This window comes from Pseudorca crassidens, chromosome 7, assembly GCF_039906515.1.
Source record: "Pseudorca crassidens isolate mPseCra1 chromosome 7, mPseCra1.hap1, whole genome shotgun sequence".
Lineage (NCBI taxonomy): Eukaryota > Metazoa > Chordata > Mammalia > Artiodactyla > Delphinidae > Pseudorca > Pseudorca crassidens.
In genome coordinates, this window is record NC_090302.1 from 87,364,659 (window position 1) to 87,377,620 (window position 12,962).

Here is a 12,962-nt window from a genome sequence, read left to right on the forward strand (position 1 = left end):
CTAGCATTTTTTCAATTAAATGTCCCATGTTTTCATTCTAAATAATTAATTTTAAACATCTGAAATTTCAACTTTTTAGAAAAGCTAAAGATTTCAAGTTAAATAGATATTTGAGCCTAACTATATCGATGCCATGCAATGGTTTTCTTTTGGAGTCACTGAACAACCAAAAACATTTTCAGTACTGATAAGAACTAAAGCAGAACTTCTGACAAATAACTAGCACTAAAAGAGCCAGAAAGGAAGAGTCTACATTACCCAAAACAGGAAAGGAACAAACACACATAAGACTGTTTAAAATAGAAAATAAATTCATATTCAAGTTGAACCCAAAAATCTGAATTTGGAAGTCATTTTGGTTAATTGCCTCAAAAAGATCAACTATGTTTCCAGTGAGTCTCCAAATAAGTTTTGGCTGCAAAACAGTCCTGCTTCCCCCCCACCACACCACACCCCACCCCACAAACACATGCTGCACAGCATGCAGGATCTTAGATCCCAGACCAGGGATCAACCAGAGCCCCCTGCATTGGAAGCTCAGAGTCTTAACCACTGGACCACCAGGGAAGTCTAAGACTATTTTAAAGTCACTTTTAAAGACAGCCTTAACCATATTTGCATTTAATTCGCTTCTATATACATACTTCCAGGAACTTAAGTCACTGTCAAAATCTCATCCTTACTTTGTTTAAACCACAACTCACACTCAAGAGTTGCTTGTGAAATTCTTTTGCACAAAGCCTGGACAGGCTGAACCTTGCCATTGCAAGTAAACAACTAAAGATCTACCAAAAATAACTAATAAAAAAATTAAATTTGCTTGACTCAGAAAAGTAATCAGGCCCTGAGTGGATTCTATGGGTTTGACCCCAGATTCAACACATCCTGGATACAAGTGAAATGAAATCCCAGTTGCTGATTACCCTAATATAAAGCCTGGGATAGAGCTGGCAATAGTTTAATACTTTTTTACACCAGTATTTTTAACACTGTAATAATGAAACAGATGAGGACGTTAAATGAATATCTATATTCTAAAAGGCCATAATTTTAATGTAAGAAAAAGGAATTCACATGATGGTTCTAACTATGCTAAAATGATGCCTCGAATGAGACTGGAATGAAATATAAAATGCACCAAAATAATAATGATGGGAGAATGTATGGCTATAGTTGACATTTCTTTCCATCTTTAGATTTTTATATTATGGCTATTATATTTTTAAAAAGAAAAACAAATTGTAAAGGGTTTAAGAATGAACATGTACTTTAAACTGTAAATTAAAATAAGTTTTTATTCAAAGCATTTTTTAAAATTACAGCATGTTTATTCTTATGCTGTTAACTCTGCCAAACTACAACTTAGCCATATGAAGCATAAAACACTTCAAAAATCTGAATGTAAACCACATTTTTAAAACAAAAAGCAGTGTTAACACACCTCAAATTTTAGATGCCAATGTATTTTGTCCAAGTATACAGCTTATATCAAAAAAAGAACATTTTAAATATTTCTATAGTAAATAGTTGTAATAATTTCTTAAAACTTCCAATTATACAAATGAAAAGTTTGTGAATATAACTATTATAGTTGGCAAAAGCTGACAGGATAAACAAACAAAAACTCTTACTTTTGGAGGCCTTGAATTTTATTATCTGTGAACTGGCAAGTATTTGTATTTTTTAAATTCATACTGCACTTCCTTCTTTAGGTAAGTTCATCAAATTTTAAATTTCCCAAGACTGACGACACTTTTTATAATTCATTAAGTCATATTTGAGGGAAAAATTCTAGAGAAAAATGTTGAAACCTAAACCAAGAAAATTCAGATACTATAGTCTCTCTTACTTGCTCATAAGTGCTCCAAGTTAAAATTCTATATACCAGATAACAAACAAAATTCTTAAACCATTACAAATATAAATTCTCTTATTACAAAAAAAAAATCCCTCAAGATTTGTAATTTACTGTACAGAGGAATTACATTTTTAAAGTATGTCCTCATCATACACATTATTTGTTACTATCATCTTTCATACTTTTGCTCCATTTCAAGACATTTACATACCTCCCCTTCCCCGTGGCTACATATTTTAAACTATCTGTGTACTGCAACACATTGGGATTTTGAGATAAAGAAGCCTACATTTTAGATAATGTTTAAACTACATCTGTAGGCTACTACTTCAATACAAAAAAGAAACAAAAGGCGCTGAAGAGCCCATATTTCACTCTCTTATTCTGAAGCTTACTCCAATTAAGCAATCTATGAAATTACCATGCTATGATGTTATTTAGTTTCTGCTTAAAACAAGTTAAAATGATGGAGGCTTATGCCTACATAAAGGAGGTGAACTACTCAGCTCTTGATTTTTTCTATTCATGCTTCAGTACATAAAGTGGTGTTTAAAAACTTCATCTATTTTGGAAAAAATGATTTAAAACCACCACACAAGTTAACACACTTGCAGTTAAAACTATTCCAGAAGCCTACTTATTTGAGTTGCTAATATTTTCTGCAGTGTTTAACTGATAGCTAAATTTAGTGAACACAAAATAGCTTGGCATGTTATTCTGAAGTAAAGCAAGAAGGTGGCTTTATGCACTGAAAATATAAATAGGAGGCTTCCATTTGCTAATAATTCTAAACAAGCAGTACATTTAAATTTAGTGTTTGCTAACAAAGGATCTAAAACAGTTCATTACAAAACAACCCTGTAGATGTCCCTTTTATTAAAAAAATCCAACTTCCAAATCTCATGACAGGGCCCATAATATTTTTAAAAAATACCAATTACCGAGTTACCTAGACTTTGCAAGATTAATCATTCAATTTCAGCAAATGAGAAACATGAAATGTGCAAAAGTTCCCAAGTTAACAAGCTAAGGGTGACAAGTGCTTTCAAACCTAAATATCACAGTGAGTTGTAAAGCCTCAGAAAGATAGAATAAGACTGATTTTACTCCAATTTTGAAAATTCTGAACTACTGTTCATCTTACCAAGATCTTCAAATACCTATTTTCTTCCAAAGTCGGTAAGTTAGAAAGTCTTCCGAAATAGTCAGTTTTCCATTTCTCTAGTCTTATTAGGCACACTATTTTGCAATTTAAAAATATATATCTTACACACATCTTATACTTTCTTGCTTGTTTCAGTGTTTACAGTATTGTTAAACATACTAATATACATTGTTAAAAATGATCTTATAAATAATCTATTTAAACCTTCTTTGGCTACATGTACCATTCTTTTTCTTTTTTTCATACAAGTGTCTTATTCAGAAAGTGCTTCCTGTGAGAACTGCTTCCAATGAATGCATTAAACTTGCAAAATCTAGCTTCCCACAATATGTAGTTTTCTACCCTGTACTAGAAGTCCCATATTTACAAAATATTTTAAACTTTACAAGAAATCCAATACCATATAAAAAAAGTGCAATTCTCTCTCACCCCATATTCTGGGGCAATGACATTCTTCATAAATTTCTACAGAATAGCAGCCTATGATAAGCAAATAAGGTGCTTAGCTTATGCCCAAGGGTCTACTTTTTAAGTATGCTGGGCAGTACTTTTGTACAGTGGAAAGAGTCAGTGTTCTGGCTACTGGCGGAGCGGCGCTCCCGTCAAGTTTGCGAGCTCGATGAGAGCGAGGGCTCCGTGCAGGCGCTCCCGCTGCTCCTGCAGACGCCGCTGGGCACCGCTCTTCTCGTCGTCCTCCTCATCAGACTGAAGGTACTCCAGAGGGTCCTGCTGCTCCTGGTCTGCCTTCTGAACCAGCTTTCCTTTCAAGGTGGGAGTGCGCTGCTCTCGTGTTTCCCAGTACCTATACGAAATGCATCTGTATTACTTATACAGTATATATAACATTCTCAAATGTTCACTTTCCTTTAAAGAAAATAAAAAGGGGGGTCTTTCCTACAGTATTATTTTGTGTTTCAGTTTATAAAGTTATAAAGTGATTTCGAATACATTACATGTTTTTCCATAACAGAGGAAAAAATTCAAGTTCAAGAAGTTGAAGGACTTGCTCAGAATAACAAAATCAACAAGTGGCAGTTCTGGGTCTTATACTCAACTCTCTAGTCACGTGTTTTTGTCATTAAACTATAGCTGCCTTAAAGATCATATGTGAAATGGACTAGAATAAAATATAGAAACAGTAGAATAAGCATTAGAAACCCATTTATTCTATCCACAGAGGGATGATGGCTTCTGACAGAGTTAACTATGAGAAAGTTTAAACCCACAAAATAGGACAAATGGATTAATATGTGTAACACCTAGAGCTTACTCAAGAATTTAAGAGCACCATCATTTTCTATTACGTAGCCAACTGATAATTCACAAGAAAAAATACAAATGTTCCATCTTTTTTGATAACCAAAGAAAGGCATATTTAAATGACAGTACCATTACCTACAAAAATGTCCATTCAAAGACTTGTATATTCATGTTCATAGCAGCTTTATTTGTAAGAGCCAAAAACAACATAAAGGCCCATCAAGAGGTGAATTAATAAATAAGTGGAGGTGCATCCATATAACAGATTACTGCACAGCAATGAAAAGGAATGAAATGATACACTCAACAACATGATGACTCTCAAAATAATTATGCTGACTGAAAGAAGCCAGACGAACAAGTACATACTATATGACTCCATCTGTATAAAACTCTAGAAAATGTGAACTAACTATAGTGACAGAAAGCAGACCAGTCAGTGTCCTTTGGGGTGGAGGAGGGCAGGGAGATGCAGGGACAGTGGATTACAAAGAGACATGAGGAAGCCTGTGAAAGTGCTGGGTAAGTTCACTATCTTGATTTTGGTGATGGTTTCACAGGTGTCTACATATGTCAAAACGCATCAGATTATACACTTTAAATATGTACAATTTATTGTGTGCCAATTATACCTCAATAAAGCTGTTTTTAAAATTACATACAAAAAAAATACAATGACCAGATTTCAGGAAATCCAGACTACTCAAACTAGAAAAGTTTTGGAAATATTCAGAAGAATAAAAAGAGAAATGCAAACAGTTCAGTATCACTTGAAGGACAACTAAAAAAGGAAAATAGCAAAATAGCAAAATACCTTAGCAAGGTCAGCAAGGACTGTGTAACGAAGGGCTTTGAATGCTATAATAAAGGGCTTAGACTTAATATTGAGCATCATATTAGCATTTTAGAAAGACTCCTCTGGCAGCGGCATGGAGAATGGATTGAGAAGACTGAAGTGGCTGAATCTGATAATTGTTAAGGAAGTAGAATCCATAGGTTGGTCACTGAGTAGATGGGAGAAAAAGAAGATAAACACAAGGATGACTAATAAGTTTCTGGCTTGGGCAAAATTAGATATAATGGGGCAGTGGGGGCCAGGCAGGAGGAAGAGGGAGGAAGGAAGTGATGCAGTACTCGGGACAAACATATTCCCTGCCCTTGTGGAGCTTACGATCCAGCAGGGAAGATAGCCACTGAACAAGTAAATGTGTGAAGGAGGTTTTGAGAGGGAAAATACAATGTGTTATAAAAGCATCTATTAAGTGGATTTAACCTTGTTTGTTTGGGGGGTTAGTGGGCAGGTTAGGGAAGAACTTCCTGAAGTGGTGTTTAACCTGAGTAAGGAATGAAGGATGAGCAGAGTGGCTAAATGAAGAGGGAAGTGAGCACAAAGGCCTGGAAACAACAGCAATAGTGCTGTTGAGAGACAAGGAGCCCGGGTGACTGGAGACAGCTGTGTTGCTAGAGGGAGGCAGAGCCACAGCAACACAATTAGGGATTCTAGACTTTATCCTCAGTACAGAGGAAGCCAGTGAAGCTAGGGAGCGGCACAGTCAGCTGCTGCCGGTGTGTATGTGATAGATGACTCCTTAAATCAAAATATCCCTAGAGAAATGTTTTTATACTGGTCCCCTTGTTGCCATTAAAAAAAATTAAACTGGGTGCTTTTTGGAATTTTACTTTAGAATAACATCTAGTCTCTATCCCTCTAATGATCAACACGTAGCTAAAACCAATATAAAGAAAATGAAGAGGGACTGCATTAATGACCAATGAAATACAATACATAAAAAACATTCTTTTCAAATGGGGTAAACTCTTGCTTTTAAAATAAATTGTGGTCTGAGCACTCAGACTAATTAATATCATATAGTAGTTTTCTATCACACAGATCCAAATAAAACTCCTAACAATTCTGTGGTTTCAGGAAACAAAGTGCCATTTCAAGTTATTTTATAAAATATGTAGAAAAGCAACTTATTTAAACTGAAAGAACTGTCAAAGTCCCCAACTTCAACCCACACACTGGGCAGTGTTCTGCAGTAGACTCCAGAGAGAGCCTTACTTTGCCAACCACTCAGCGGCAGCCTGGTTGTCCACAGCCTGGGGCTTACTGAGAGCATCTGTGGGCTCCTCTCGCTTCAGCCTGGCATAAGGGTGCTTCGGACAGTGGCGGTTTGCATGGGTGAATCTGCTTAGGCAGCCTTCAAAACACAGAAGGAAACAGTTATCAGAATCTGGACATCCAGCAGACATGGAAAATGTTCAGTTTCTCTGGTATCCGAGAAAAGTAAATTAAGATGATGAAATTTATCATTCTATAACTTGAGGAGAAAAAAAAATAACCCTCAGCTGCTATTATCAATGCCACTGAGAGGAATGTGAAGACGGTTCTTTCACCTTGGTCATCGCAATGTAAATGCATTCAACCCCACTGGAAAGTGATTTATTAGCACAAGTCATAAAAATGTTCAAAATCTCTGACCCAGGAATTTCATTCTTGGACTCTATCATAAAAAAACATCCCAAAGGTAAACAAAAGTTTAAGTAGGAAAACATGCCCCTCATGTTTGTTGATAACAAGCAAATTTTAAAAACAAATTAAATATTTAGTAACTAACATTGAGGCAATCATTGTTCATATGCTAACGCATATATATGGAATCGAAAAAAAAAATGGTACTGATGAACCTAGTGGCAGGGCAGGAATAAAGATGTAGACATAGAGAATGGACTTGAGGACACGGGATGGGAGGGGAAAGCTGGGACGAAGTGAGAGTAGCATCGACATATGTACACTACCGAATGCAAAATAGTTAGCTAGTGGGAAGCAGCAGCATAGCACAGGGAGATCAGCTCGGTGCTTTGTGATGACCTAGAGGGGTGGGATAGGGAGGGTGGGAGGGAGGCTCAAGAGGGAGGGGATATGGGGCCATATGTTTACATATGGCTGATTCACTTTGGTGTACAACAGAAACTAACACAGTATTGTGAAGCAATTATACTCCAATAAAGATCTATTAAAAAAAAAGAAAAAGAGAAAACCATGGAGCAACAGAAGAAAACTGTACTGAATTTCAAATATAACTGTGTAAAAATGTACATAAGAAAAACAGCTTAAGAAACTATGAAATTACCAACAGTAGCAGTGTTGAGCTGGTAAAATCCACCCCACCCCTGCTCCTCCTGGACTGAAAATTTCGACAATAATGTGCTTCTTTCAGTTTAACAGTTAAAAAGTTTAAAACCAAAGTAAAAGCCTACTCTACAGGCTGTATTTACTTGGTATAGATTTTTCTACAGCATACAACTAGATATAGCATTTTTAATTGCCCTTTAAGATTTTCACCTAAAAAGAATACTTTATTTAAAAATCAGTCATTTCCTGGAAATTGAGCATGGATCACAATTAACAAGGAAGAAAACTTATGAGGTTTGATTTAAATCTTTATCAAAAATCTCGCTTCCCAAAAATTCAAGCAAAAGATATTTTAACTCCCAACTAGCTATTCCATAAACTTAACTCCTAACACCATACCATTTTCTGAACAAACAAAAGGTTTTTCTCCGGTGTGAAGACGCTGATGGGTTTTGAGCTGTCCACTTTGAACAAAGGCTTTTCCACAGTCTGGATAGTCACACAGATAGGGTCTCTCACCTAAGTAGACAGATGTTATATATTATTTCTGAGACAATAAGGTGAGAAGGGGAAGGGGCACGGAGAGAGAATCAACCTTTATATAAGTTACAACTGTAAACAACAATAAAACATGTCACAGCCTCTGCAGAGCTGCAAGTGGAAGTGCTAAGGGCACACTTGGATGATATGAAGCATCTATCCACTTGGAAGCACAATATTTTCTTTAGGCGTTGAGCTTTTAGGTACCCAGGTTCAAATCCTTAAAGTTATCATCTTCAACTTATTCCATATTTTCGCCCCACAATCCAAATCGCTAGCTCTTGCTGATTCTTGAACATGTCTGCCGCTCCTGCCTTCCCACTGCCACCTCCCCTGGTCAGACTGGTAGCCCCTCCCACCTAGAATGAACCCTGGCAGGCCTCTAGTCTCTGACCTGCACAGCACTTCCAGAACAGCTGCCAGGCAACTACCCTCTAAAATTACCCCAAACCCTACTATACTCCTTGAACAACTGAAGATTATCTGCTGACTTTTAAATGGTCCTCTAATACCTGCACTATAGCTACTACGTTAGGGAGCAGGGTTTATCTTTACTTCCCTCTTGGAGATTCATTCCAGCCACGAGGCAGTTCCCCATCTTCTACTCTTTGAAATCCCTATCTTTTCTGCCCATTCAAATCTTCCCAATCCTGTAGTCTCAGTAAAACTCCTCCCTACCCCCCAACACCCACCTCCAAATATTAAGCTACATATCCCTTCACTAACTTAGTGTCCTATGTTGTTTATGTATCATGGTACTCTCCTTATACAAAGATACGTAACACCTTGTATTCCATTTCATTTCCTATATACAACACAGTGCTAGCCTAAAGAAAGCGCTCAAAAAGGTCGTTTTTCAATCATAATTAAACTTATTATTTCTTGAATAAACATTCTTTGGTCAACAATTATATACTGGTTCTTACTATATGACTCAAAGAACAGTAATGAGTCTTCCCTAAATTTCTCATTATTTAGAAATGTACTAGACGAATGTGACAGTTGGACACAAGTTAATAAACATAGGATAAAGTAAGACAAAAGCTTTTTACAAAGCATATACTATTAGAGCTTAACTATAGCATGGAGATCTTCAGCTCTGTTCCCTGGCATACAGTGTAGTAAGCCTGGAAGTACTGGGTGACACACAATGGGTTAGTGGTAGGTCGGGACTGGGACTCAGGCACCTTTTTATGATGCCGCATGGTCTTGAATCTCAGCAACTGATTTCACACTGGCAAAATGTACTCTACAGCTGTGTACCAGTTATTTGGGGTTATTTCAGACTAAGTAGATTGAAAAAATACAAAAATTCTCAAAATCAGATATTCATTCAATAATAGTTTTCCTGAATGATACCTAAAGTCAAAACATCTTGGCCACCTTAGTTTATAATGATTCAAAATTAAAATTTTACCCTTTTTCAGGGATTTAGCTAAGAAAACTGTATTCTAGCATACCACTAAAATATATCTTTTCAAAAACGGAAAGAAAAAAGAAACAGGTGATGACCATAAACATAGTGGAACAAACAGGGGACTAAGGGTTAAAAGCCCAAGTTCTAGACCCATACTGACCAACAGAAATAGAATGAGAATCACTTATGGTAGCCACATTAACAAAGTAAAAAGAAACAGGTGAAATTAATTGATAATATACTTCATTTAACCCCATATATCTAAAATTCTATCATTTCAATTTGTAATCATTATCAAAAATTTTTAAAGATATCATTTACTCTCTTTTTTTCATACTAAGTGTATTTTAAACATCCTGTTCATCTCAATTTAGACTAGCCACATTTCACGTGCTCAACAGCCACATGTGCTACTATACTGGCCAGTGTAGTTCTAGACTTAGGGGTATGAGAAGTTGTAAGTCAGTGGTAATTGGGTGTTTTTGTGCCTCAGTTTCCTCATCTGTAAATTATTTGATATCATTATTAGAACCATATGGCTCCTTCTGGGTGGGACCAACTTTCTCTATGGAAAGAACAAGGCCCTCTTTATATTATCTTGTTGCTCTTTATATGGTATTTTTATGGTATTTTAAATGCAAGTATAACTTCTCTACACAAATAAAGATACATGATAGTCTTGGGATAGCTACCTATAATACGCTTAATTCCGAAAAATTATACTTCACCTTAGATTTAATAGTTAGGTCAAATACCCTGAGGATTCTAGAAATTCTATTAAAAACTTGACTATAACTGATTTAGGATTTGGCCTACAAATCAGTTTTAACAATTATACAGACAACTTAAGGGCATATCAGGTAAAATTCGGGTACATAGAAGGATAGAACCAAATTTAGTAATAACATTCCTGTGACAACTACATTAATTACCATGATAACTTTAGAAATCACATGGTATCAATGTTCAGAAAACTATCCCTCCCCACCAAAAGAGAAGCTGACTATACAGTGCCTGTTTTTAAAACTTTACAATAAGGAAATGGAAGGTAACTAAAAATTAATTTATAGGCCCAAACATCAAATCAGCTTTCAGTTAAGTATCAATTTTGGCATTCTCTAAAATTTGCTCAGCTTACCTGTATGAGTCCTTTTGTGAGCCTGGAGTGACTTCTCCCGTGGAAACACCCTATTACAGATGTTACAACGTATTCTGCTGGACGAATGCTCTCCTTCATTTATTAAATCCCGTACAGTATCTGCTCTGGGTCTACCACGTCGGATTCCATCCTGTTAACAATGTGCATAAACATTAATATAATTTCTTGGACTCCACTCATTAAAACAAAATATCATAATACAGGCATGCCTTACTTTACTACGCTTCATTTTTTTTCAATTTTTCAATTTTATTTTTTTATACAGCAGGTCCTTATTAGTCATCAGTTTTATACACATCAGTGTATACATGTTAATCCCAATCACCCAATTCATCACACCACAACCACCACCCCCCACCACTGCTTTCCCCCATTGGTGTCCATACATTTGTTCTCTACATCTGTGTCTCAACTTCTGCACTGCAAACCGGTTCATCTGTACCATTTTTCTAGGTTCCACATATATGCATTAATATACGATATTTGTTTTTCTCTTTCTGACTTACTTCACTCTGTATGACAGTCTCTAGATCCATCCACATCTCTACAAATGACCCAATTTCGTTCCTTTTTATGGCTGAGTAATATTCCATTGTATATATGTACCACAACTTCTTTATCCATTCGTCTCTCAATGGGCATTAAGGTTGCTTCTATGACCTGGCTATTGTAAACAGTGCTGCAATGAACATTGGCGTGCATGTGTCTTTTTGAATTATGTTTTTATCTGGGTATATGCCCAGTAGTGGGATTGCTGGATCATATGGTAATTCTATTTTTAGTTTTTTAAGGAACCTCCATACTGTTCTCCATAGTGGCTGTATCAATTTACATTCCCACCAACAATGCAAGAGGGTTCCCTTTTCTCCACACCCTCGCCAGCATTTGTTGTTTGTAGATTTTCTGATGATGCCCATTCTAACTGGTGTGAGGTGATACCTCATTGTAGTTTTGATTTGCATTTCTCTAATAATTAGTGATGTTGTGCAGCTTTTCATGTGCTTCATGGTCATCTGTATGTCTTCTGTGGAGAAAGGTTTATTTAGGTCTTCTGCCCATTTTTGGATTGGGTTGTTTGTTAATATTGAGTTGCATGAGCTGTTTATATATTTTGGAGAGTAATCCTTTGTCCATTGATTCGTTTGCAAATATTTTCTCCCATTCTGAGGGTTGTCTTTTCGTCTTTTTTATGGTTTCCTTTGCTGTGCAAAAGCTTTGAAGTTTCATTAGGTCCTATTTGTTTATTTATTTATTTCCATTACTCTAGGAGGTGGATCAAAAAAGATCTTGCTGTGGTTTAAGTCAAAGAGTGTTCTTCTTGGGGTTTCCCTGGTGGCGCAGTGGTTGAGAGTCCACCTGCTGATGCAGGGGACACGGGTTCGTGCCCCGGTCCGGGAGGGTCCCGCGTGCTGCGGAGCAGCTGGGCCCGTGGGTCGTGGCTGCTGGGTCTGCGTGTCTGGAGCCTGTGCTCTGCGGCGGGAGAGGCCACAGCAGTGAAAGGCCCGCGCACTGCAAAAAAAAAAAAAAAAGAGTGTTCTTCCTATGTTTTCCCCTAAGAGTTTTATAGTGTCCGGTCTTACATTTCGGTCTCAAATCCATTTTGAGTTTATTTTTGTGTATGGTGTTAGGCAGTGTTCTAATTTCATCTTTTTAAATATAGCTGTCCAGTTTTCCCAGCACCACTTATTGAAGAGACTGTCTTCTCCATTGTATATCCTTGCTTCCTTTGTCATAGATTAGTTGACCATAGACGTGTGGGTTTATCTCTGGGCTTTCTATCTTGTTCCATTGATCTGTTTCTCTTTTTGTGCCAGTACCATATTGTCTTGATTACTGTAGCTTTGTAGTATAGTCTGAAGTCAGGGAGTCTGATTCCTCCAGCTCCATTTTTTTCCCTCAAGACTGCTTTGGCTATTCAGGGTCTTTTCTGTCTCCATACAAACTTTAAGATTTTTTGTTCTACTTCCATAAAAAATGCCATTGGTAATTTGATAGGGATTGCATTGAATCTGTACCTTCCTTTGGGTAGTATAGTCATTTTCACAATATTGATTCTTCCAATCCAAGAACATGATCTATCTCTCCATTAATCCAAATTTCTTTCATCAGTGTCTTACAGTTTTCTGCATAGAGATCTTCTGTCTCCCTAGGTAGGTTTATTCCTAGGTACTTTATGCTTTTTATTGCAATGGTAAATGGGAGTGTTTCCTTAATTTCTCTTTCAGATTTTTCCTCATTAGTGTATAGGAATGCAAGAGATTTCTGTGCATTAATTTTGTATCCTGCAACTTTACCAAATTCATTGATTAGCTCTAGTAGTTTTCTGGTAGCATCTTTAGGATTCTCTATGTATAGTTTCATGTCATCTGCAAACAGTGACAGTTTTACTTCTTTTCCAGTTTGTATTCCTTTTATTTCTTTTTC

General features: G+C 36.6%; 1 protein-coding gene across 2 annotated transcripts in view; it reads right to left on the reverse strand.

Annotated features, from left to right (window-relative positions):
- Positions 1-1,277: 1,277 nt before the first annotated feature.
- The window catches only part of ZNF367 (zinc finger protein 367), a 28,776-nt gene continuing 17,091 nt past the window's right edge, over positions 1,278-12,962 (reverse strand). Inside the window, exons 2-6 of one of the 2 annotated variants that reach the window (XR_010945111.1) lie at positions 10,518-10,668; positions 7,822-7,941; positions 6,349-6,487; positions 5,098-5,287; positions 3,700-3,825 (exon numbers count right to left, since the gene is read on the reverse strand). Coding sequence is in view for 1 of the 2 variants with exons in the window: in XM_067744839.1 (XP_067600940.1) it covers positions 3,603-3,825; positions 6,349-6,487; positions 7,822-7,941; positions 10,518-10,668 (633 nt within the window). In the remaining variant the exon portion in view is untranslated. Of the gene's footprint in view, positions 3,826-5,097; positions 5,288-6,348; positions 6,488-7,821; positions 7,942-10,517; positions 10,669-12,962 lie in introns of both variants that reach the window. The other variant, XM_067744839.1, reaches the window with a different exon arrangement.